Below are 27,582 nucleotides of genomic sequence, written 5' to 3' on the forward strand. Positions count from 1 at the left end.
ACATGGCAACTGGCTGCTGGTTGCCACGGAAGGCTTCCGGCCGCCTCTCCCCTCGGGTGTTTCAATAGCCAGGCACAATGGGGACAGCTAAGAGCAGAGTTTCCGAACTTATTCTGCATCTCCCGTCTTCCACTGGCACAGAGAAGCGTTCCCCAAATCCTGTATGATTGCAGCATCCTTCTTGCTCGCTCCTTTCTTTTTGTTTTCTAAAAATGAACTTTCCGGGATGAGAAAATGCGCTTGCCTCGAAGGGCTATTCTAGGCGCAATCACGCATATTCCAGCCAGCTCCAGCTGAAGCCAGTTCAGAGATCCTCCTGCATGCTAATGTTTGCAAACGTCATATTTGTGCCATATTCGGACCTCTTACTAGTGACTCAACTTCAAGGCAAGCCTCTGCGCCTCCCAGCGCCCTCCCACCCCCTCCTCCTCTTTTATGTATATATGTTGCATAATTACGGAGCAGTGAGTATTTATCACCTTTTCTGGGCAGTAAGCAGAAAGAAATACAATACCATTACTTCCAGTCACTGCCTTTCCCAAGATAATTAGGTAACACAGTGGAAGGAGTCTTGGTAAGCCCAGGCTGTTCAAGTTAAATGATTGACACGGCTCTGTCTGGCTGCTCTATTAACTGTTTCATTTTGTTGCTATTTGCAGTTTGCTTGGCTAATACTCCGAACAAATACAGACTGTTTCTTTAGCCCCTTTTTTCTCTTTGACCTTCTCCTGCCCATTTTCTTTGACTCACTTCAAACCGCCTTGAAAAGGCCTGTTGAATGCACACAGTCCATCAGAGGCCCAGGTTCGTCCCTACCCTTGCCCTGAAAGCCTTACTTCAAAGATGGTCCGCATTCTTTAATTGCCCTTTGAATTAATATCAAAGGGTCACAATGCGAGTGCCAAAAGAGAAAGGCGCTTTAATGAAGCAAAGAGCTGCCATTCATTTGCAGATAAGCACGTTTTTATGCCTGAATGCTCGCCACAGCTAACGGCTTGGAGAAGTAGGGGAGGCTGGCCTGAGAGCTCTTCTCCTTAAGTACTGATTAGTTCAAACAAACAAGAGTAAACAAATAAAAAAAAAGTCTACAAACTTAAAATAAATAACAAGGCTAAATTCTCGCTGTTCACACTTTCATTCAAAAAAAAAAAACTCCTTAATTAGCAAATCTATTCACCATTTTTAATCCCATATTTCAACATTGAAATTCCGAGGACAGCGTTCAGCAACATGCCGAAGGAAAAATACTTTCAGTCTGAAATTTTGCGCCATGGGTAACACAGAAGGAAAATGTTAGGACTTTCAAATCTAGTAAAAATGATTTTTTTTTCTTTTTACCAAAACTGTCCCAGTGTTAAGCTACAGTAACTTTTAATACAAACATTTGTGTTTAAATTATTGACAGGCACACTTGAGAATTTAGTTTAAACCTAAAATACTAAAACTTTATTTGTCTATCTACCTATCTATCTGGCTGTATTTTCCATTTCTCCCAAAGAAATCACCCAGCTAGTGGCCACTGTCTTCATTGTCCCCTGGTAAGACTGTATCTGCAATTACAGTGTATTACACAAATCCACAGCACCAGAGGTCAAGGTAAGGTAAAACACAGCTCAAATCATCAATGATTACAGAGTGAAATAGTAAGCCAGCTTCCCCTTTCCATTGCTCTCCTTTTAGAGACATTGGTGATTAAGGAAGGAATCCAGTCCTGGTGAATTACCCTCTCAGCTGCAGCTCCAACCAGCATCCCGGGCTCCCAGCTACAGACTAGATGCTTGGCCTCTGGTAGACATAACATTCAGACCATTCCTGGACCTTTGTCCCTTCCTGATGCCTTGGAAAACAGAGTTTACGTTACTCACAATGACGTACAAGGAAGGTCCTTGTTCAGAAGCTACAGTCTCCAAAAATGACTTGCCAGTTTCAAATTTGTGCACATAAAATTGCCAGTGCTGTGTTCAAAGGGAGAAAGAAAGAGGTCTCCCTTATCTTTGGGGAAATCAAAGGCATCTTTTCCTTGCTGGCCTTATTTTCCATGAGCTTGTCCATCTGGTTCAGAGTTGCCAAAATAGAGTGAGAAAAGGGCAACAAATAAATGTCAGAGAGTCAGCCAATCTGCATAAATCTCCATCTTCTTCCAGAGACACTCCTTCCTGCCCTGCTGGGCCTTCCAATCTTGTGACATGAGCCAACAGACATAGGAACAATGTGGAACTCAAAAGACTTATTTTGCTCAAATCCAGACCCTCAAAAGCAGTTTCTCCCATCCCAGTTTTCCACTAGGCACGCACCAGTGTACTTTGCAATAAAGTGATGTTATCCCAGCAACTCGGTTCCCTCTGTCCTGGATACAGAATTAGTCCAGTATATTTAGAGCTGACCATAGAAGAGCGACTTAATCCTTGTTAAATGTACTCTGAGAAAAAGCATGAAGGCAAATCAATTAATCAGTGCCCAAATCTTGTTTCAATGAGGACACAAGCAATCAACAGGTTATAAGTAAATAATACTTTATATTTGTTCAGAGCTACTAATGTGTTTGTGGTCACTAAACTATCACAATAAGTCTTTGGGCAGTGGAGCAAATACTGTATTTCCACTGAAGGGCAAACCAGCTCAGAAGTGACAGTGACCTTCCCTGATCACACTGCTACTCAGAGGGTCAACTAGGACTCAACACCCAAATCTTTTTAAAACCAGGGTTATATTTGATGCAGAACTAAATTCTGGCAGCCCAATGTTCTGTGGTTTCTTTACCAAAATCCACAAGTGGAATAAATTTCAAGACACTGCAAATCCAACTTAATGAGACACAAGCGAAGTGTCTGGACCATATTCCAAAGCTTCCCTAGGATTCTACGGTCACATAAACACTGCCATTGATAAACTACATCACCAACATAGCAATAATGGTGACACTGGTGATGATAAAAGATTAGACCTTGCATTTGTGGAGGGTTTACATTTCTTAATGTTTTTCATACCCATCCTCTGACATCATTAGGATTATTTGAGCTGGGAAACAAAAATTTTCACTTTAATTTGAAGGGAGGGATAAGGCAATACGCCTTGATGTCAAATGAAGTAAAGTAATTTGAAGTTTTAAAATCTAAATAATCTAGTCACTGAAGCTACCCAAGTAATCCGTTTCTTATTTCCTGTGTAACTCTCAATAAAACTGAGAAGCGTTTGATAGCCAAGTAAAATGTATCCTCCCAAAGGACAAATAGCTCATGATACCATCCCCTTCCCATTGGCAGCTTGAAAAGAGGTGCTTCTGAAATCCAGTTCCCTGTGAAAGACCTGTAAGCCACAGAAATGCAACAGGAAAAGAGTCTCACTTCACACGTAGCTGCTTTAGAAAAAGACTTGTTGAGACTTAAATGAAAGCCTTATCCAGATGCTGTCTATACCTCGCCCCTGAGGTCTCTCTCCATGTCACCAAGTCACAACCACAAAGCTGCTGGTATCGCGTGGCCCTGTCCCACAGGACAGTACTGACCTGGGATGTGATGACTATTTAGTTCAGGATGCACTACGTAGAGGCCCTCACTGTTCATCCCAGTTAGGAATCAGAGGCACAATTAGAAGAAGCTCTCCACTTCGAGGAAAAAAGAAAAGAGAAGAAAAATGGGGCAAGTCACGGCAAAATTGATAGACTTACAAAAGTTGCATTAACCTCACTTCTGAAAAAAAATAGAATATTTCCTATAATCTCACTGCCACTTCTTCTACACACCAGTTCATTGCAAGCATGGAATAAGTGCTATGTCAACTAAAGAGGAAGAAAATGTGGTCTAACCAAACCTCTAGAAGCAGACACTCTGCTATAGACTTCAATGGTAACATTTGCTATGAAGTAATAAGAATTTGCATAATTTTGGGGAAGACTTTGTTTTCAAAGTAATTCTCTTTTTCACCTGCTTAGTCCTTTACTGTGTATGGCTTTGGTTAAGTTTTGTTGATGGAGGCTCATGTTTAACCAACTGTTTTTAATTTACAAATTAAACTTGTCAGAAGTAGAAATCCTTCCCTTGGAACTCTTCCAATATGTCAAGAATTAATTCTAATGAAAACAGCATTGCCTAAATGCAGGATGGCCAGTCACTTATTTTATTTACACAAAGTCCTTCTCAGTTTCTTTGATAAAAGCAGCTAAATCTTTTTCCTCTTTCATGTTTTGTCAGCACTTGATTCCTTTTGTCCCTTGGCTATTTGCCTAGCTGTGGACAATAAGGCAGGAAGAATAGAAGCAGATTGTTGGAATGGCCCTCAATAAACCTAATTATGACATGTCGACTGCCCTCACCATGACACAGTCAGGGGACCCAGGCTTATTCAATTACCCTCGCCAGGTTTCTCTTTCAGACCTAAAGTTATCCTTTGACTGTTTGTATTTCTGAACAGTATTCATGTTCACTGTGAAAGAAAATCCCCTGGACTTGGAGGGGTTTTAAAGTTGATGCTGTTATTGTAGCTAATTTTTATTAACTGAATGATAACATGATAAAGAAATAGACTTTTGTTATGTAATAAGAACAAATCAGTGTGTGCTTAAAGTTACACCTTTCTTTCCTTTCTCTTCCAGCCAGCCCAGCAGGACATGTAACCAGAATTAATAAACAAAATAATTTCTTCAACCTGCATGTCCTTTATAACATGATTCTGAGTCCAGCAGCATGGAACAGAACTGTTCCGTTATGATTCTTCTCAACTTGGAAAACAATAATTACCACGTGATTTTAGTGTGGGGAGTTCTTTTTCCATTCTTTTTTATATGTATATATATATACATATATATATTTTTTTACCATCAAGAGGTTCCTTGACATATTCACACCATAACATATTAAATTCATTGGTACCTTTATGCCAACAGCTATTTCTTCAGCTGCTTGAGGCAAGCAGGCAGGATGGGCAGTATTTAATTAAAACTCTGGCTGCTGGTTGGAGGAGCTCTTTCCTCCCAGAACAGATTGTTCACAAGATCATGCCAGTGGGTCCTGCAAAGCCAGTGTAGAAAAGTTGTGTGTCAACTGAACAAAAGAATGGAAAAAATGAAGGAATGCCAACATTCAGCTCCTGATCCATCCTGGCTTCTAGGTCTGATAAAATTGATACAGTTGTATTTACAGGCGCACGAAGCTTGGCAAGAACTCTCTGTCTCAGTCTCTCTCTCTCTCTCTCTCTCTCTCTCTCTCTCTCTCTCTCTCCTATTAAGAAACTCATTATTCCCTTTAGGTAATTTGACAGCTCTAGGGTCTATGATGGAATAAAACTCTAGCAAAATGTAACAAAGCAGGTGCTATAACTTTTAAAATTTGCTCTTCAATTCGTTTCCTTCATTTAAAAAACCCCCATCATTCTAGTAAAAGCCATCTTAAATTATAATCTGCCCTGCAAGTGAATTTGTAGTCTGGTATTTATTTGGTACCTAGGGAAATTACCTTTTTAAGCTTAATGTGAGAAGTCTATTTTGCAAAAAACAAAAAACAACTTGTGAAGTAAAACATACAGAGCATGCATATCGTCTAGAGAATGTTTAGAACTAAGCAGTGGCCACGCTGGGCTCTGCTCTGCTCTGCTGGTCCTTCTTCTCTCAGTAACAATTTCTTTTTCTCCAAACCCTAAAGGCATATTTTAAATTTCAAACATACATAATCAATTATTTAACAAAATCTTTAAGTATAAATAATTTGGGTGAAATATATATTTCTCTCACAGAATGTCACTCCATGACTTCACTTTAGCATTTGTTTTAATATTTTTAGAAAATAAATTTATATTCACATTAACTTTAAAATGTCTTTGAACAGCTGCAAAAATAACCATCATAACATTCTGCCTATAAGTGAAAAACACCTCTTTTCATAGCAGGGTGGAAAAAATAAATGTCTCACAACTGAGGAGCTATATAAAGTGTTCTTCCTAAGTGTTCAAATTACTTCAATCAGCAAATAAACCCACCTCTATAAAGAAAGTCTTTAAAAAGTCTGCTTTTGCTACTTTAGAGTGGAAATGTTATTAAAATACCCAAGATGTCTCAATATTTTAACCTGAAGCACATGTATTTTTGCATTCCCTAAAATGTTTTAATGTTTTTATATAGTTAAACAGAATAACAACTCTTCTTCGAATCTCAACTAGCACTTCCCTAAGAAAACATGGGAAAAAATAAGTCAAGGAAATCAAATACTCAGATCAAGTAGAGCTCACCACCCCAAACTTGGCAAAGCATTATAAATGCCTGCTATTCTAAAAGTTATACGGCTATCTTGCTCTTCAAACTATATTAAACAAATTTATGCCATAACTCTCACAAATTTAACTTCATACAACCTGTTGGACCCTAACTCTTGCCAGAGTATAAATCAGGGATTGGCCTGTGGACCAGGAAAAGGGGAGTCAATAATTTGGATTGTCTTTGTATAGAGTTACTCAACAACAACAACAAAAAAAATCTAATGTTGGCTAAATGTGGCTAGGATCAGATTTCTTCTTTAATTTTAAGGTCACGAACTGCCTTTCTCTCTTATCAAATAAAAATTTTAACTTGTGATTCAAAGTTCAAAATTCTATATATTTGATCTGAGTACAGGCTAATCACCAAGAAAAATAGAAATAAACTCTTTCATATGGTAAACAGTAGTGCTTATTATTCTGAATGTATAAGGGATATGGTTTCTCTTCTTATGGCCTCATTTTATAGTATTCAGCCTTGATTTCAAGAGATCAGTAATATTTTATAGCAATATTTTCTTACATGTGTTTCCACAAGCCCATTTAAGACAAATTGCAACAAAATTTGAGCAACAGATACTGGCTACATCAAAAAAGTTAGGCACACAAATATTAGTTTGGATATTTTACATGCAAACAAAGTCCTGAAGGGAAAAAACCCCAAAATTTCAGAATGCATTTTGCAGTGTTAATTTAATCATCCAGTCTTTAAAATTAAGGATTGAAATATTTTAATGAATTATTACCTATTTTCAGAATAAATAGCTTAAAAGTTCGTATGAGGTAGATGTTCACCTTTGAAATAACTTTCTTCCTCAAAATTAAAATAGCAAAAAAGTGTGTGGGGGGGGACGACTCATGAAATCTCCTCTTGATACGCTATGACATGTTGCTTGAATTGTTTTCAATGTGACAAAAAATATTTCTTACATTCTTTCCATGTTTCTCAAATACTTCACAGCAAAATCCTCAAAAAAAAATGTCTTCAGATTTAAAATGATCTCTTGTTTAATCTTTACAAATTTTCTTCCATATTGCTTTGTGTGGAACTTTTACCGATTCAAACAACATTTTTTTAAATTTGCAAGTACATAAATGTATTTTAATTTGAAGGCTAAATAAATAAAAAGGAAAAAGAAATTCTGTTTGCCCAATTCAGTTTCTGACAACTACTAAGTGTGAGGCACAAGGAAATTCATTTAAGGTTATAGAATGCTGCTTGGAATCAGCTGAAGTAAACACACCACCACCTGATTCTCTCTCTTCAAGGCTTGGTCAACCATCAGAAATCCCTGTGTCCCTCTCTGGGCCCAGGGGGAAAAAGAATCCTTTAGGTGCAGACAATTTGAAAGAATGTCACCCTCCTGCATAAGGCACTCTGACTTACCACATACACACACACAAAATCCTGTGCAGCCAAGTGGCGGGTGTGGGAGTGTGGTGAGGAGCTCTGGAAACAATACCCCCCCACTGGCCTTTCCAGCCTCTTCTCAAAGTCACAACTTTGACAGAAAGAACAACAAAACACACACACCCTACGTGAACAGCACAGAGCAGTGGGACCACATGCATGACCCATAGAAATATACCTTCCTGCAGGCTTCTGTTCCCAGCTGCCTTCCTCCAGCATCTAAAGGCCTCCTGTCCCCAGCCCAAAAGGTAAGCGTGGCTCACCTGAGACATCTAGTGTTCCTGAGCCTCTCCAGCTTGGTGCTGATTGCCCAGAGGCCCCTGTGTTTTCTCCCAGCTGTCTGGGACTGCTCAGAGCTGAGGGCAGGACAGGGCCAAAGCCACCACTGCCTGCCACAGCTAGGAGACTGCAGCCCGCACCTTGCCTAGAGCATACATCTTCCAGAGGAGGGAAGAATGGACCAGAGGTGGGAAGGAAGCTGACCACAGAAATAAATTCAGAAACCTACTAGAGCCATCTAAAAGGTGCCTAATGCTACCTTGACAATAGAGGAACTAAAGTTTCCCCCAAATTAATGATTTTGACTGCCCATGTTCCTTGTCTTCTTACTAGGTGTCAGTTCAGGGTCTCTTCAAGGGAGTCCCCGAGAGGGACAAGGAGACTATGTAGTGTAAAGAACATATGGGTAAGTTGGCTGACCCAGAGTTTAGTTCCCCAAGTAAACAAGATAAAGCACAGGAAATGAGGACTATCGTGAAGCCTGAATTCAAACCCCAGTGCTGCCAAAAAAAAAAAAAATAAAGTAAGAAATGAGGAGTCATTCTGGAAACGTGAAAATCCAAGATACCACAGGGGTAACTGAGCATTGGAGATGTGATTGCTCTGCTCTCACACATACATGTACCAGGCAGAATTTTGCCATCTCCCCTACCTCACTGAACAATGACAAGGAGAGATGCAGTTTTGTGGGACCAGCAGTGTTTACAACTTACAGGGCCCCTCTTGAGAAATAAATACCAACTTATCTTAATTTTGCACCATTTACAAAACTCAAATGAAACAAAGATGTTGTTACCACCTGAACAGGGTCCACACAGGTGCCACTCATAGGTTCATTAACTCTATAGCCAGTACACCTCTGAGAAAGACCCTTCCTATGGGAGAGGTGGGCTTTTTCTGGATCCTTGCATCTGCTGTCATAACCTCATAGTCACAAAACACTAGTTTAATCCAACTGCCAACTTTGTAGTCCAAAAGGAACCTGTGATGATTTAAATAATCCACACACACAACAGGCCATTTCTGAACCTCAGCTATGATAGATGGAATAAATCCCATCTGGTCCATCAAGAGCCTCGTGGCTTATATCCTCCAACGAAATGTATTTCTGAGGTTCTCAGGGGCCCCAGAATCCAAAGTCTAGAGGCCCTGGGGAATTTAGCTTCTGGTTCTCCCTTATCAGAAATTCTCCAAGCTAGCAGATGCATGACTGATGCCCTGCCCAGAGGGAAAGCAATCTCATTTCTTCAGACCTCTGACAAGTGTCATGAAGTCACTAGAAGTGTGTGTGAGAACGCAGATCAGAGTTCTAGGCAAGATGAGCCACCACAGAGCCCTCCCAGTCTATCGATCTGGGCCACAAAACTCTCCATACCCTTCACTATCCCCACTCTTTGCCAGGGTGCCCAAAGGACAAAAGCCAAGGACCTTCCTTTCCTTGGCACCTAAGAAGTGGGAGAAGCCACCTGGAGTAGAGGATGCTCTTGGCCTGACCTTGCTGGCTTCCTCCTGGATCATTCAGCAGGGCACCATGTGCCTGCAGGTATTGCTGAGCAGCAGGGAGCTCTCTCCTGGCAGAACCAGTCCCGCCCTGCAGGGAAGACAGGATCTGCTGGAGTGAGTACCATCAGAAGTCTGTTCCTCCTTCCAAAAAAAACCTTTCCTCCATGGACAACTAAAATTCCACCATGGGAGTTCCGTCCTCTATACTAAATTGTCTGTTCTCAGGAGTCCTTCACAAAGTGACTCTACCTCTGCAAGGCAAAACCACCTGAGTTTCTAGGTGAGTGAGGGAGAGCTGGGTAGAAGTACATGACATGTGTGCAAGTGTATATGTATGCGAGCATATGTGATTTGTGTGTGTGTGTGTGTGTGTGTGTGTGTGTGTGTGGAGTAGGAGTACACAAGGGGATCAAGGCAGGTTAAAGAGGACCAGCCCCAAGACTGATATCACTTTTTCTATCTTAAGTAAGCCTCCAAACCCATGGTGGAAGAAAGCTGGGACATTTCGAAGGTTTTGGGGAGAGAGGGTTTAGGAGACAGGAGATTTTCAAACACACCTGTGAAAAGGTTAAACTTTTTCCAGAAACACCATTTCTAATAAAGAATAGTTGAGGACTGGGAGCATGAGTCAACCAGTAGAGTGCCTGCTTAGCAGCATGAGCCCCTGAGTTCAAACCCCAGGACAGCCAAAAAAAAAAAAGAATAGTTTGAGTGACAGTTCTTTTTATTTTTTCTAAACTTTTTCCAAAAGGATTTTCCAAGTACCAGAAATTTCAATGCGAAAGATGGTCATTGTCTTTTCTAACAAATTTAATCTGGGTTTTCATTTTTAAAAAATAGAAAAATTCATTTCAGAGGAAAAGTCATTAAACTAGTAACATTAAATTACAGTAATTCAATAAAATGATGAATGTTAGCCAACAAAGATCAGACAAAACTCAGTGCCGTGTGTCATTTGTATTTCATAATGAAGAAATAATCCTCTCCTTACCTAAGCAAGGTATATGCTGATGCCTCATTAGAAAGAGAAGCCTTGTACAATGGTTTAGTTTCAATTTTCCTAAGTGGAACAGACAATATGACACAAAGATTTGCCAAGGAATGAGTACCCTACTCTCTCCTGACCATTTATGGAGCTTCTCACATCCAACTACCGACTGGCTACATGTCAAGAAATGCCCACTGTTCAGAGGCAATCGAGAAAATCCCAGAAACTGGATCCAAAGTAAATCAGGTTTCTGTTTTCATTCTAGCTCTACCTGTAGCCTGAACCTGACTAACAGCAACTTTCCCAATACTGAAGCATCCCTCTGGGTCCTGTACATTTAAGTCTGGCTCTTTGCAGTTTCTGACCCAATGATAGATCCTGAGTCTTCCATGTGCCTTCTTCTTCCAGACAAAAACTCAGCAAGTATTCACAGCTTGGCAGGGCCAGTAACCACAAGCAGACACTGGCTTCTAGGAAGAAACTGTATAAGTTGCCTTTCTACTGTCCTCAAATAAATGTGTGTCATGCATACACATGCCATGGATGTGCCCTGTCTGCACAAAAACCAAGCAAATCTACCACCTGGAAAGCTTCCACATTGGATGGCTTCCGAGTCTTATTTTGCCCTGGCAGATTGTAAATCTCACTGGAGGCACCGAGAGACTCCACTTCCTGAAATGGAGTCCCAGGCCCTTTAGAAATAGTCTGAGAGGATCTTAGGAGGCCCCAGACTTTCCAAAATATAATCAATAATCCCAGACATTGAGATCCCATCCGCTTGGGAGTCATGACATGGAAAATTGAAGCATTTCCGCCAAATGAATTTATGACTCCCTTCCTATTTTAAGTAATTACAACTTGGTGCTTAGGTTATAGCTCAGTAGTATTGTGCTTGACTAGCATGTGTGAGAGCCTGGGTCGCATCCCAAGAACCACAAAATAAACAGAAAGTCTTCAACTTAGAAACAAAGGGTACCTCTCCCCAAAAAACACCTGCTCTCTGACATTTAAGCTAGTCCCCTGGAAGATGTCTCTGATTGCCATTTCCCCGTACCTGTATGCATAAAAGCAAAGTGATGATGTGTCATGAATCTAAAGTTTGGTCACTGCCAGTGCAGGCCTGGAAGCAACTTATTTTATATGCTATAAATTTCTGTTGAGAACAACATCACAGCAACATGACAAAGAAATCAAAATGTTCCTTGTTGGGATTAACCCTCCCTAGACCTTTCTTCCTACTTGCAGAGCTGGATACTTTTACAGGTAGTAACCAGATGCCACAAATTATGGGTCTGATTCAATCCAAATTATGCCCAGACGTGGAGGAGAGAGAGAGAGAGAGAGAGAGAGAGAGAGAGAGAGAGAAGCTGCTTTTGATTCTTCTCAGCTTTTTGCAGATGCTTTTAACACTGGGACTGTTTACATCTCATCAGAATCCTTTAGCAACTCAGAAGGAAAGCAGGAATCAAGAATTCCTAGCATGAAGAAAACACACCACCCTGCCTCACACCTGGCAGACTGTGTGCTGAGTGTTCTGGGGCAGCATCAAGAAAGGCTTGTCTTTGTTTTCTTGCTATTTTTCCAAACCAAATTAAGATTTTGATATTCAAAAATAAATTCTGAGCCTCTACTTCGTTCTCCTATTTCTGGACGGCTCATTCCTAAGGAGGGATGACTTGAAACATTTGCTCTTTAGTATTTACTGGCAGTCACATCCCCATTCTCTCTGAGGATTTGGAGAGGGTTGTTTTCCTCACAGAGTTGGACTGCAGTTCTTTCTGGCTCCTTTCAGACTGTGACTCCCAGCTTAGGTAAGCCAGGTACTCAACTGAATTCGCAAGCATCAAATTTAAGGGAAAATAGGCCAAAATGATTTTGGGGAGGCAAAGTATGTAGGAAAACATAAGAAGTCTTTTGTGCAGGGCAGGGAATGGATACACACTCCTTAAAAATGCATAACATTAAAAATCAGCCATTACCAAACTGAAGAAATCCTACAGCATCAGGTCAGCACTTCTAAAAACTTAGAACTACAACACTATATTTTATTACTTACTAGTTCAAACCTAGTGATTTAGTAATTTTGGAAGGCAATTTCTCTTTTGTAGTTCAACAATCAGAGTAAGTTGCCACAATTTCTTCCAGACACAAAGAAAAGTAAGAAACCTTAACCAAAAGAAACTATTTTGATGAGAGTGAAATTAAATAAACAGTCACCAAAAGAGAATAAAAAAGGAACCAATAACTACAAGAAAAAAGTTTTCCTTGTATTTAGAAAATGTTCCATTTGGAGAAATAACAGAATAGTGGAGAAGTTTCCAGAAAGCAGCCACTGTTAGTGGAATAACTCTGAATACTGGCTTCAAAACTCTTTGCTTATGGATAATGGTAGAGGAAAGTGTCTTGTTTTTCTACCACAAGAGCCCACAGACAAACACACTCCTGCTTTTTGCTTTTTCAACTCCTTCACCATTTGTTCTCAGTACAGAACCCAAGTTACACCAAAGCAATAGAAATTACAAATACCATCCCCTTATTTTATAAATAAACTCACAAATGTGCCAAATGGTGCTGTTGAACTACAAATACTATAAATGTGAAATAAATCATCGTTTGCCAATACAGTGGAATACTATGCAGCTATATAAACAAGGCTGATGAGGAACACCAGGTCCTGATGAAGAATAACTGCTGACATATAATCTAAAGTTTAAAATAATAAGAAGAAATAAGGTACAGAACAGTTTATATGGTAGGCTACCATTTCTGCAAAAAATGGGAACATTTTGTTTGTGTGCTCTGAGGATTGAACTCAAAGACTACACACCCCCTAACCCTTGAAATCTTTTATTTTTTTTAAAGAGACAGGAAAAAAGAGACAGAGGAAGAGACAAAGAGAGAGAGAAAAAAAATGTAACTGCACGTTTATGCAACATCTCCAGGAAAGACAAGAGGTGGGAGGGAAACTTGTCACTGTACATTTATGTATCGCTTTTGAATTTTGTACAACATGAATGATTTATCCCCTCAAAAACAGATATGATGATTTGAAAAATAAAACTGACAGGGCATGGATTTCACTCGAGGGTTTGGTTCAATGAAGATGCAATCCTTGGAATAAAAGACCATTTCTCTTTGGAGCTGAGAGTTGGTTCACATAATCTAGGGGTCCCCTTGCACCTAAAAGCCTTCAGGGAGCCAGAAGGTCCAGAAGGAAGGTTCCACACTTTTCAGAGAGTTTCTACCAGTTCACTGGGGGCCAGCCTGGCCGGCCAAGGAGCCCGCACTGCCTGCTGTGCTGCCTAAGCCGCAACAGCTGCATAAACTGGCCATGCCCCAGCCTGACCTATTTCAGAGCCAGGTCAGAGCAGTGCATGCGGGGATAAGAAAACAACCTGCCCTGCAGCCGGTGCCTGCACAGTCAAGCCCATCCCCGGCAGGAGAAAGACAGGGGCAGGAGCTCTCTAGCCCCCACAGCTACTTTTTTTTCACACTCACATTGCACCCCAATAACACAGGAGCCAGCAACCTTTTGGAGAAAAGAGGAGGACTAACAGGAAGAAAATCAAGTGGAACAGTCTTTATAATTTATCCTCCAGATGAAAGAATGCTACTTTGGAAGTTGCCTTTACTTTTCTAAACCCTGGTTTTAAAGGAAAGAAGGATAACAGTGTATGTGAGACCTATTTTGAAAAAGCAACTAATATGCCAATCTTTCATCCAGAAAGGAAAATAAATCATGGTGCAAAAAAAAAAAAAAAAAGGAAAAGAAAATTTTGATTTGAAGGAGTTTTACAAAAACCAAGTTAATCTAAGAGAGCAAAGAAATTTTGAGAGACTGGGAGAAAAAAGTAATTTAAAAAGATCCTTTGACTCCTCAGTGAAAGGTTTTAGAATTTTATTATTTCCATATCTATTAACTATTTATTTATATTAAATAGTTTCTGTAAGCTCAATTTTTTTTGGCATGGTATGGCACAGTGCGTATGTGTTTGGTCTGCATTGTTGCTGCTAAGCCCTGAATTAAGCTTTTATCTGCCCTTGGGCAGAGCCCATCTGCTAGTTTGTAGGCTGGTCACTTTCTGCATGTTCAGAGTTTCTCCCATCCAAGACTGAGTTTTGCTAGGGGAGAAATAATTTGCACGTAACAGGCATCTTCTCATTTTGTTCTCACAGAACTTTGGGAATTTGGTAGAAAAAATATCACACCTGAAAAGCTCTTGGTCCCAGTTTCTAAGTGACATTGGTGATGCAGACACCAGCCACTTTTACCTTCAGTACGGTGTTCTTACAAGGCAAGAAAACATGTGGAAAAGAACTTTTTAAAAAGTCAGATTAGACATGCGTTGCTGTAGTGACCCTCAGTCAGGAGACTGGCCAAGTGGGGATTCAGGAAGACGAACCCTATCACTTTTCCTATAATAAAATGAATTGGACCAATTAATTTTCTTTAGTTCAAGTTAAGCTCAACCATAATAACGGACACACATACACACATGTACCCACCCTTTGGCCAAAATTTTCCTACTTGAATTTTGAATTTAAAAAATATGTGGTTGAGGCTGGGGGGTCTAGCTCAGGGCTAGAACGCATGCTAGTATCTGTGGGGCTCTGGGTTCAACCCCTAGCACCACAAGAAAATAAACAAATAAAAATAAAAGTGTATGTTTGAAGACAGACCCTATGCCTATACTAGAACTTTCCAAAACATAAAATGAGGGATATAGTTACTGTATTTTAATATATCTGTGTTCCTATAAAAATCACAAAGTATATATATAAACTTTTTGTTTAAAATACAAATGCATGTATGACCATACCAGCTTTTATTGTGAAAGTAGACAAGAAACTAAGGCAACTCTATATTGCAATACAAATTGCCCAGCAATTAACTTTCTTTTCTTAGCTATTCTACCCTAACTTACTTATGGTGTCTGTCTAATGACATAAGATCTAATGTATTTAATTCTTTGGTGTTTCCAGAAATATGCCTGCTAACCAATTATAAATATTTTAAAGCTACATTTAAGTCTCCACAAAAGTATACTATCTGAGTTCTCAATCTGATCCTTAAAATTGTTAAATGCCAAAAATCCAGTGGTATTTCCTCTCCCTCAGTCCTGGGTTGGTCAGCCAAAAAGTCTCCCTTCCTTGTCACAAAGCATTTTAATCAGCTATTTTTAAACAGAATCTGTTGGACTGGGTCCAGGATGAGCTGAGAATTAGCCCCTTAAATTAAGAACTGATATACTATACAATATTATAATATACTATTATAGATACAAGTAAAACTGGTCAGCTAAAGTACATAAGAAAGTCCCATCAAGAGTTACTGAATGTGTTTAAGGACACACACATATAACTAGTCATGCACTCTAGTCTGTCTCTGCAGTAGGCGGAGGACATAAAAATTCAGGTGACTTTGATCAAGCTGCTTTTCCCCAAAGAGGTGTTTTATTCGATTTTGTTTTATTTACAATCCTATAGCAAAATTTAAAATGCACAAACTTTGTTTGCAATGTGCAAACTAAAATACTTTCTCAAAAATTTCCTTTTTAGGAGAAAAGTACTTCAGTTAAATTCTAAATTTTATACCAATGTTCTCTATTAAAATACAATTTCTTTTTTAAAAGAGAAGTAGCCATTTCCATAGCAGAAATGATCTTAGTCTTTTTTAGTTTTTATTAGGAAAGAAGGAGTGAAAAGGAGATACTGAATTCATAAAACCAGCTGTTCTCAACAACTACATTCTGTGATTTTCATCCCTCTCTTCAACAATGATGAATTTTCATACTCATTTCAATTAAATAGATGTTTTGTTATGTTAATGGGCATTTTGATTGGCTGTGCCTGTCCCAACTAAAAATTGGAAATTATTTGGATACTCTTATTTCAGAGCATAATCCCAACACAGAGCACTTCAGGAAAGCTTTTTTAGAGGACAGAGGCTCTGATTCCAACCAAAACCCACAACGCCACTGGAGCTCAGTGCTTGGCCAGCACTGCAGGGAGGTAAAACCAAAAGCTGAATATGCCCTCTCTGCTGAAGACTGGTGTGAAGGGAGCACAGCCGGGGATGGCCTAACCAAGGTTCTAGTCCCACCTTGCTGTTCATCTTCAAGGAGAGGCAAAGCCTGAAGGTCCCTTTCACTTTCTCTACACCTCAGGATCACAGCTCCCCAGCTAAAGGCAGTTGCTGGGTCTACAATGGTGCCATGGTTCAAAGAACAGGCCCAGCTAGGAGGTGGGGTCTGCTAGCTCCCTAGCCTAACACTGAACGGGGAAAGCTGCTTTAACTCCTTGTGTATATCAAGTATGAATGTACGTGTGAAACACACAACAAAGAACTCTAATGCTGTGCCTGTCCCCAGGACAAGGGACCATGGCAGACCTGAGCTAACTATAACTTCCAGTGAGTCTATTCAGGTAATTACACTGCAATGGCTGTACTTAACATTTCATATCAGAGAGCACTTGAACAAATTATTAATTAATTGGGGAAATATAATAGAAAATATTTTTAATATCCACTAATTTTCTGTTCTGTGTGTAAGATACATCTTGCTCAAGAGTGAACAAGAGGTGGGGTGGGAATATCATGGAAAAGGAGAACTTGTTCAAAGTACACTGTACCCGTGTATGGAATTATGGCAATGAAATCCCCTTGTGTTACTAATGCATGCTAATTCAAAAATTAAATTAAATTAAATTTTGAAAAAGTTTTTTTTTAAAAACTCTATGCACAATTATTTAGTACTGAACTATACATAGAGAGAGGAATCCAAAAGACCCATACACTGGCAGATCCATAATGCACAGTTAAATATCCAAAGCCTGAATCTGGCATGCATTTTAGAACCTCAGAGTGATTTGTTGGAATTTACAAATTAAGCACAGAGATGGTATTTCCAAAAGAGTCCTTGCAAGAATTTTTGGTCTCATACTAAAAGAAAACCAATACAAATATATTAAGTTTTTTTAACAAACTAACAAAAGTCTAATAGTTTATCTAAGTATCAAGAACCAATAAAGTCATGAAATGAGTCCCTTAATTATTTTACCTAGCATTTAACAGCAGAGTTAAATGGAATTTAACTTTTACCTCAAATTCTGATGACTCCAGAAAGTGCAATTCACAGGACAAATAAACCTTTATTTTGTGCAACTCTATATAATTTAGTGCCAACTTAATTCTCAGCAATTTGTAAATAAACACCAATGTTGTACATATTGTACACACAAACAGAAATCTATTCTTATATCATAGTGTGTTTAAAAATATACAAGCGAATCATCCAACCATCTATAAACACAAAAGTTATGGAAACACATGTAGGGAGATGCAGTCAGTACAACTCTCAGTCTCCATCTAATTTTACATAAAAATCTGACATCTTTTCTCTGTGTCAGTCCAGCTTGGAGGCAACTTTAGTGAAACTTCTGTATTTAGAAATTTAGCAATAAGCAGACAGTAGCTCCCATACCCAACCCTCCCCCCTCCCCTGCAAAAAAACGAGAATCAATTTGATGATAGAAATCACTCTTAGCTTGGTTCTAAACAAGAAATCACCATAGGATAATTAAAAACACCCCATGAGTCTTCCCTACAAACCAACAACATGTAACAGGCTTCAGTTCCTATTTCTTAAAGAGAATTAGGTCGATCCCTCCTTAGAGATTTCAGAGGAAAAGGAGGATTTTTCCAAGACAGATAAATTGAAATGATCCTGCTTTGATCTCTGTGGCTAAGAATCCCTCACAATAGAAGATGGCCACTGAGGGGCCGAGCTCCCGGCCTTTTAAGAGTAACAATGGTATCAACAAACAGCTACTTAATCAATATTTGGCCAAAGCTGCTGAAAACTTCCTTTTCAGATTTTAATTCCTAGTTGTAAAACAACCCCGGAGCAGCCAGTGAGATAAGACATTAAAATGACTGCTTAATTGCCTTTTAGTGTCTTGTTAGTTATAAATGTACATCCTTAATGGTTCTTTAATCTTTATTTGCCCGTATAAATAGGTTACCTGTCATAGAGTCCCACAGAACTTTCTCCGTGCCAGTCCAGGCCAAACTCTTGCTCACATGTTTATTGCTGCTCTTGATCTACTAATTTCCTTGACCATTTACTTATGCCCAACTTAAACATGTAATCTCATGGTGAACAGAGATTTTTGTTCTGTCCTCAAAATATTCATGGATGTTGCAGCCATCCGGGTTTTCTGCAACGCTCCTATTCACGTGATTAATTTCTGTATATTCTGCTCTCCTGAACCGAGGCACACTTGCTGGTTCCGCCTCACCGCCCGGGTGGGTTTTATTGCTCAGCCCTGGGGACTCTTAAATGACCCTTCAGTAATTATTACACACTTGAAGCCCCTACCTCCCTGTTCTGGGGCTATCAACAGTCACATCAAACCCCAAAATAAACATACGATTTCAAGCATTAATTAGGAAATCTGCATGTTTTCAATAAGGTTAGAAAGTAAGCATACAGCAGTCAACCAAGTCAAACAAACGAAAAAGAAAATGCTAAGAGCTGAACTCTGCCTTTCCCCCTCACGTCGTTCCAGCAGGAAAATCATTGCTGCTACATCAAGGAAAGGACACAGCACGATGTTCTAAATTAATTCGAGTTCTCATACCTCCAATACTCTTTCAAATGGGTGATATTTCCTTGAGTGTTGAAAAAACTTCAGAAACTATGAAATTTACCCCAAGTCTAGAGCTAGTGTTGAGGTCAAATACCTGGTTTTAAGAAGACTTGAGAGTGGTCGGACCGACCCTTTGATGGAGGTTCTGATGCTACATCCCTACAATCCCACGCCCCATTATTCATCTGTGGGAAAGTTCGCCCTCTGTCTCCTATCCACCCCAACCTTCCCCCAAAATCCTCTTCCCTGCTAACTTTGGCTTTGCTTCCCCTCATTACAGCAATCTCTTAATGTAAAAGTATTCTTTTCAGGAGTCCAATGGAAATGTCATACTCCAGGGACTTTAACTTTTTTTCTTGTGTTTTTAACTGGTTTACATTTTTAAAAACCTGAAGTCGTTTGTCTTCGTTCATTTTAGAAAAGCTTAAAAACAAAACATTTACAATAAAAACAAGGGCTCAAGCAAAACTTTTTACACTTTTACTTTCTCAAATGAAAAAACTTTCACAAATATCAAATTGGAACGGGGAGATATAAAAAGAATAGAGCCTCCAACCAACCTATGCTTGGAGCCTTTTAGCTTAATATTTGAAATTGTTGCAAACCTCCCACGCTCACTTGTGATTTTAAAGGGGGAAAAAGTCCTATGAAAGTATGTCTCCAGTCTCAATCAAAACATCAATTTGGCAATCTGGCCTTTTTTCCCCTAGCGCTTCCGAACCGCCACTTCAAAGCCGCTACAACAAGTCAGTAATTGTAAGTTGCATCTAAATATTTAAGCGACAGTCTAGGAGTCGCGTGTCCATTTACAGTCCTCATCTGTCCTCTAATTCCATTACGGCACAAAGCAAAAATGTTTCTCAAAACTCACAAACAGGAAAAGCGTCACCCTGCTGCATTAAGGGGGGAGGGGAAGGAGGAGGAGGAGGAGTTGATGATGAAGGAGCAGTTTCTATTGATTAGTCACTGCTTTTGTGTTAAGGGCTTTCTTTAAAATAAGGGGGGAATGGGGGGAGGTTGCAGAAATTTCACTAATGTGAGCCTCAGGCAAGGGAGGAAAAAAAAAAAGAAAGAGAAGAAGGGGGAGGCGGGCTGTGTCTAGATGAAAGTGAGAAGGACATAAAGGAGGCAATTGAGTCGGCTGCAGCCCGGCGAGCTAAGCTTCGAGCCGGCCGGAGCGTAAGGGAGGGGGCGGCGTGGCGCGGCGCTTTGGCGCAGGGCGCAAGAGTGGGGGCCCAGCCCATTGTGGCGGCGCCCGCGGGCCCGCTCGGCCGCGCCGGGGGAGGAACAGAGGCGCCCATTGAGCGGCTGCAGCGCGGGCCGTCCCCACGGCCCTGGGTGCCTGGGCCGGGGCTGGGCTCCTCCGGCCGCGCCAGCTCCGATCTCAGCGCAGGCCGTGAGGGGTGGAGTGGGGGTGGGGGAAAAGGTTCCTGGGCCGTCCAACCCTCTCGCTTCACCCGAGTGAGGGGGCTGGAAGGGGCGCACAAAACTCAGCGCGCGCCTGGGCGCACCAGCCAGAGCGCACCAAGTCCGCTTGCCGCGCTACCCTGGGATTGGGCGAGGAAAAAGGGAAAGTTGACCGGGCAAAGAAGACCATCAAGGAGAAAGGACAACACCCTGGAGAGAGAACGAGAGTGGTTCTCACCTCTTTCAGGGTGCCTTTTTTCCAGGCCCAAAGGTGTCCCCAGGAAAACCAGCCTCAGCAGCACCCACCAGGCCCATCAGGATAGGACATCCGGCGACAGCACAATGCAGTGGTTAGAAAACCCAGAAGTCCCTCCTCCGCCAGCTTTTCCCTCCACCTCCGTCCGGACGCTCAGGGCTCGTTCTTAACCTACATTCTATTTTGCAAGCCGGGCAACCTAAGACTTTTGATGCCCAAAGAAGAAAGGGGGATTTTTGAGGTTTATAGACTTCAAACTCCATCACAGTCCGTCCTTTCTCTGGGCCCCGCTTGCCCTTCAGGGCTCAATCCGGAAAGGGAGCTGGAGGCACTGCACAGACTGACGCTGCATCTTCCCTGACAACCCCAAATTAAATTAGGCTTCAGCTCTCGAAGGGTGTGTGTGTGTGTGTGTGTGTGTGTGTGTGTGTGTGTGTGTGTGTGTGTGTGTGTGTGTTACGGCATAGCCTCCACTGGGGAGAATACTCTGATTTTAAAAGTGGTAGCAACTGCTCTTGAATGGCAGCCGGCCCAGCTAGACGGCCCAAAAGACTAGAAACATTTTGTAGGTGAAATGGCCACTTTTTCCACACTGGAGAGTCCATAAAACTTCCTGGCGCAGCAGCTATTGGAGCTCATTGAATAATTCATCCCTCATTGCAAGCCCATAATGTCTATTCTGGGCCCTTTGTGGGGCTGTTTTCTCTTCTTTTCTCCTTGAATTATAAAAAGGTTGCCTTCCTTTGTTCACATCAAGCTGCTCGGAGCTGGAGCTTTGTCTGGGCCAAGCTAAAGTGTGAGTTTCAATGGACTCTCCAGGCTTTGTCTCCCAAGTTCATCTCCAAGTGTAGATTGTGTAGAGAAGGCCTTCTTTGTAAAAGCTGGAAAAGTTGTACAAATGTTTGACCAGCTCATTTGGGACGTTTTGTCTCCTGGGCCTTGGTTGCCTGTGCTGTGAGGGAGCTGCGGATCTGCCCAGTGCGCTTCCAGCAACAAGTAGGGAAACCATGGGCTGCAAGCCTCTTCAACAACTCTCATTGCCTGGAGCCCTTTTGGTTTGGGGTTGTCTGACTCCTTGACTTCCTCCCACCCCAGCACCTCTATGCTGCAGCTAAGGCTGGAATAAAAGCAGAAGTATCGTCTCAAAGACCAGGGCAGAAAAACACCCCTCTAAAAAGAGAGGCTTAGACTGAGTCCACGTGAGGCCCCTGCTGTAAAGGGAGACAAGCACCAGCATAGGTTACTACCTCCTTCCTCAACCTGCTTCAAGTTTGGGGCATCTCTTCAATTTCCTTTAAGGCCCAGAGCATCTTTACTTCAATGTATTCAGAAAGTCAGACATTGGGGTTTGTAACATCCAATTCTAAATTTCCTCATGTACAAACTTTGTAAAGAAGTTGCTTTGGAAGGTCAGCACCACTTCAGGGTTAGACAATGACGGTTAAAAGAAAGAAAGAAAAAAAAAACTACCAGCTTCCTGACCCACAATCCCACTCTGGACCCCACCAGAGTCAGAGCAAGGTCCCAGCTGTTCACTGTGGGTGACTTCTCTAAGCCTACCTGGAGAGCTACCTGGCCCTCTGGGGGCAACTCCAAAACTCAACTCAGCCCAAAGATGTCCAAGCCCCAGGCCAGAGAACTCCAGGTGTGGGAAGACACTCCACCTACTCCTGATCATTTCTGAATTTGAAAAGATGCAACTATCTGCAAGGCTAAAACCACTGAGACCCAATCCCCACTCCTTCTGCAATAATATTTTCCTGGTTCAACTCCCTAGGTGTGAATAGTTTTTCCATGCCTGTGTGTGTGTGTGTATGTGTGTATAAAACTTTGAAGTTTGAAGATGATTCTAAGCAGGTAATGGGGAAGCAGCCTGCAATTCTTGCTCCCATGGGGGAAAATTTTCGGTAGGTGCAGACAGGCCACAGCCAACATGGAGTAGATGGTCTGTAACCCTGAGAGACAGAGGGTGCCAACACTAAGGGCCCAAGAACACAGATCACTTTGACTTTGGGCTCATTTGATTCCCAGACACATGCAGGTTAAACCCCCAACACACTTGAAAACAAATGAAAAACAGCCATCTTCACACACACACACACACACACACACACACACACACACACAGCAGGTGGGATGATTTTAGATGCCCACTGGTCAAAAGATTCTCTCTCTCTCTCTCTCTCTCTCTCTCTCTCTCTCTCTCTCTCTCTCTCTCTCTCTCTCTCTCAAATTCTGAGATTTTTCTGAGGTCGCAAAAGCCACTTCAAACTCTGGAGGCTTAAGTAGCCTGTATCCTAAACCCCAGTATTTCCATCTGCCATAGACTCCACCACCACTTTCTACAGCTGAATTCAGTTCTAAACTCGGAAGTAGTGCGGAATAATAATAATAATTGTGCATGAGACCCTAAGTTTGATTCCCAGCACTACAAAAATAAAATAATTAGAATAGGAGAGATTTTTGGCTATTTTAAGTACATCTCCTGTCTTTCACTTGAGTGCTCAGGAGCTCGGTGGCTGTGAGCGAGGAGGGACTTTGACACCAGCGGTGACTGGGCAGTAGTCGGGTCCCCAACATCAGAGAACCGACGCTAGCCAAGGCCAAGAAAGCACAGCACACCACTCCGCGGCTTACCTCGCTCGCTCAGGATGCCATCGATGCTGTGTTTAGCCTTTTTCTCGCTTTCCTCTGCCTCCTTCCTCTCCAAATCGGCCTCCTCCTCTTCGCCCTTCCCGAATTTACTCCTCAGGATGCGGCTGATGGAACTCACTGAAGGCAAAAGGAGGAAGGGAGCGCGCAGGATTGAGATGCACGGGGCTAGAACCGTCGCCCTGTGAGACCTCGGTGTCACCTTCTCCAGTATCTGGGCATCCGTGTCCTTTTGACGTCCTCTCTCCCTCTCACTCAACCCCCCCACCCTTTTGCGGGCCTCTAGGTACCGAAAGACAGAGCCTGGACAGCTTGCGCCTTCAACTTGGAGCGGAAAAATGCTATCTTTGACCCTCTCTGTCCGGCTGGAGGCGTTTGCTTCTTGACTCGACACACCGGACTCTAGGTCTCCAATCTAAAACTTCCGCCAGCCCACCCTGGCTCTTCCCGCCTCCCCACCTGAAGATACTGGGTCCCGCGGCTCGCCTTAAGTGAAGAACCACAGAGGACCTGTCTCCTGCAAATCAATTTTTTTAAAGGGTTTAAATTTCAACTGCAGAATCGTTTCCTATTGTAAAAATCAAAAGAAAATGCACTCTCCCGCATTTATTTTTTCCAGATTCCAGTCTGGTAAACAAATCCATGCTCTGAAATATATAGTTCTCGCAGAGGGAAAAAGGGAGTTTCCTTTTAATTAAAAACAAACTCTCCCGCGCGCCCTCGCGCTGGCCCTGCGCTGGTCCTTCTTCTCCCTCCGCCTCCCCCAAGCTGCCGGGGGCGCCGGATGGTCCCTGGGACTCTCAGGAAAATCCGAGCAATTCCCCAGGCCCTCCTTCCGCACAGGCGAAGTCTCCACTGGTGCGGCCCCATCTCCCTTCGGTGGGGGTTACCAAAACATTTGTTTCTCTTTAAAAGGGAACATCAATATTAATAAACGCTTGGCCGTCGCCTCACGTTTCCTTCTCCGCCTCGTCTTTGGGGAGACCTCGGTGGCGGTCTCTCAACCCTCCACCCCTGGGACAAACAGCTCACCCGAGCTCCATAAAATACCAAGAACGTCTGATTTGCAAACTATTTCAGGGCTTTGGGAGAGGCCGCCTCCCAATAGACAGGATCCACAATTGGGGCGATTGTGGCGCGGACGACCCGCCCCCGTAACAGCGACTGGACGGTCGCGTCTCGAGAGACCTTAATGGGCCTAGTACCTGAGGGCACAGTGTTTCGATCACAGACCGCGTCCTTGAGTAACTTGTCTCGGATTTCCCAGCTGAACATGCCCGGGTTCTCTCTTTTGTATTCCTCAATTTTCTTCTCCACGTCAGGCGTTGTCACCTGCTTTAAGAGAACAGGCGGGCCCCGCGTTGGTACCCGGTACTCTGGGCCAGACACGGCGGCCCCACCGCCTCCAGGCCTTCACTGATGCTCCATGCGGCATCCTCTGGGAAGGTCCCCTTGTTAGCCAAAGGACCCCAACTGTCTGAGTTGGTTCATTTTTAGGAAGAGGCAGACGGGAAATTATCCCACTGCAGAGCAGCCTGGGGACCCCTCACTTGCCCAGATAAACTCGGACAACCGGATTAAATTAAGAAGAATTATAACATCTTTCTGATCTCTGGAAATGAAGGCAACTCCTTACACCGAATCACACGAAAACGAAACTAAAAACAATGCTTCAAAAGGCAGCTGAAAAATCACATTAGCTCGACAACTTGTGGCACTCCAGAGAGGAGTAAGATTTTTAGCTAAAGTGAGGAACAGAGTAAGATGCTGGAAGAGGAAGGATCTAAGGCTTAAAAAATTAGAGGGAAAGACAGATAGGAATAATTTGAGACATAGGCTCTTTCTCCTCCACACCAAAAAAAAAAAAAAAAGCATTTTCCAAAGATTCTTAAGTGGAAAAAGGATTGGGGAAGGAGAGAGAGTGAGAGGGTGTTTGGAAGTCTTCAGTTTGCCATAACCCTTTTGATTTTGCCCCCTGGCAACTAGAAAATAATCATTCTGACTCTTCTCCACAAGCAAAAGAAAAGGCAGACCCTGTGTAATCTCCTTCCACTAGCCCTAGGCAGTGTGACTCTTTGTAAAGAGAACCAAAATAATTTGAGGATAGCACCAAATTGCTTTTTTAAAGTGGAGTCATTGGACTTATGACAAAGAAAACCGAACACCCTGGCTTTTGACTCCTTGAAGACAATTTGCACTAGGGAAGTTAGGGGAGAAGTTGTTAAAGGGGGAGTGGACTCTTTAAGTCCGTTTTGGACAGGGCCGGTACAAAGGGAATGGGTGGAGGTTGGGAAGGACAACAGGTGGGCACTTACAGCTTGCTTCTTTTGCTTGCTTGCTTTTTGTGTTTGTTAAAAACAATTTGATGAAAAATCCAGGGTTCCAAGGCATTTGAAAATATTATTTTTCATTTGCAAAAACCTGGAGTTTGTCCACAGCTTTCATCAAGGAGTGTCAGACTCCAGTAGCAACTGAGTTCTCTGCATGCTCCCAACACACACAACACACACACACACACACACACACACACACACACACACACCCCTTCGTGGATTTGGAAAAGAACTCCTTGAAAATTCCCAGGTGGCAGCCCTTGCCCCCTGCCCTCACTTTCCCATCCGATCAACCACAGGCCATGAGGCGCAAGCGCCAGGCCCACGCGCTCACCTTGGGCTTGCTGCCACCGATGGCACCGGGACGGATGGAGCCCGTCTCCTGGTACCTGCACAGGATCTTGGAGACGCAGCCGTGGGACACGCGCAGCTGGCGGGAGATGACGCAGGGCCGAATGCCATGGTGGGCCATCTCCACTATCTTGTGGCGGATGTGATTGGGCAGCGGCCTGCCGTTGATAAATACTCCGCCGAGCTGGTTGACGCGGCCCTGGCCGAGCGGAGTGGATACTGGGAGGAGAAAGGGAAAAAAAAAAAAAAAAAAGGAGGAAAGTCACTTAGTGAGAATACACCAGGAAGAGGAACCCAACTAATTTTGCTCGTTTCTGGCCAATCCGCACGTGACAACCCAACGCAGAAACTGCTCCACATCCGACTCCCAGTCCCAGCCACTCTTTTGGTCACATTTGTTCAAATTATTAAGCAGCTCAATGAAGCGAGTAACCCGGGCAAGAAAATTCTCCTTTGGGCCTTCCCTTTGGAACCAGGAGAGCTGGCAACTTGGAGGAAGACCCCAGGCTGGTGTAGAGACTGTCTTGCTATAGCAATAACTATCATCAAACTTTGCCCAATTGGAGCTGCCCTAAGGGTCTTGGGCGAGCTGACAGCCCTTGGGATTTCTGCCTTAGAGTTCAACAGCCAAGTGGAGAGAGGGTCTCGAAAGGAGGCACAGGTGGCAGCGCGTGTCACCTGTTACACCTCGGGACAGAGACAGCAACAGTGCCGGGTCTGCTTGTGGTCCAAGTAGCCCTCATTCGTGCTCTGGGTGTTGCATTCCACACTGGATCGAGGTTGAAGAGCGTATCCTGAATCCCAGCTCCGGCGCCCTAATCTCTCAAATTGTTTGGAAGAGCTTAGGTTTGCAACGCTTCCTAAGGCCCTGAGATGTTCTGAATTTTCACGCAGACCAAAAAGACGTTCCTAAACATGTCACAGAAACTTCGAGCTTCTCCTTGTGTTGAATGGGCCTTTAATTAATTAATACTAAAAATTGCGATTACGATGGCGCGCACCGAATTAACCACCATAACTTTGCACAGCAAGAAAATTCTGCCTGAACAAGAGTTTCGCAAATAAGGGCGCAGCCGGGAACAATTTTGTGGCGACTCTGAGAAGACAGAACGCGGAGAAGTTGCTTCTGATGCTCCGAAGCCCTTTTTTCACCACCAGCACATCTCCAAAACAACAGGGGAAAAGTGGACCTGGCCCCGCGCAGGCCTGGCGGCTAAGCTCCCGAGGGTTTGCAGGGAGCACCGCGCTCGGTTTACAGACAGAAAATTAATGCTTCTTGGGGACGGGAGGCGCTGAGAGAACGGGTTCTTTGGACTCACCAAAGGAATCTGTAGAGACCTGAATGGGGTGCGACAGCCGATCTTAGGCCCCAGGATCCCGAGGGCGCTGAAGCCCTTCCTTACCTTCCAGCGGGAACCCGCTGCGTGGGTAGTTCTGCCCCGGGCCCGGCCGCATCATCCTGGGCACAGCGCCGGCCAGCGTGGTCATCCTGGGGGCAGCTTCGCTC

The 27,582-nt window shown here is 42.8% G+C and overlaps 1 protein-coding gene across 2 annotated transcripts in view; it reads right to left on the minus strand.

Annotated features, from left to right (window-relative positions):
* Positions 1–27,582, minus strand: part of Pax3 (paired box 3) — a 90,003-nt gene extending 62,421 nt beyond the window's left edge. For both annotated transcript variants that reach the window (XM_074071832.1, XM_020154247.2), the window contains exons 1-4: positions 27,479–27,582; positions 26,059–26,294; positions 24,597–24,726; positions 23,377–23,511 (exon numbers count right to left, since the gene is read on the minus strand). In XM_074071832.1, the coding sequence (XP_073927933.1) occupies positions 23,377–23,511; positions 24,597–24,726; positions 26,059–26,294; positions 27,479–27,563 (586 nt within the window). In that variant the 5' untranslated portion in view covers positions 27,564–27,582. The remainder of the gene's footprint in view (positions 1–23,376; positions 23,512–24,596; positions 24,727–26,058; positions 26,295–27,478) is intronic.

Source organism: Castor canadensis, chromosome 4 (assembly GCF_047511655.1).
Source record: "Castor canadensis chromosome 4, mCasCan1.hap1v2, whole genome shotgun sequence".
Classification (NCBI taxonomy): Eukaryota; Metazoa; Chordata; class Mammalia; order Rodentia; family Castoridae; genus Castor; species Castor canadensis.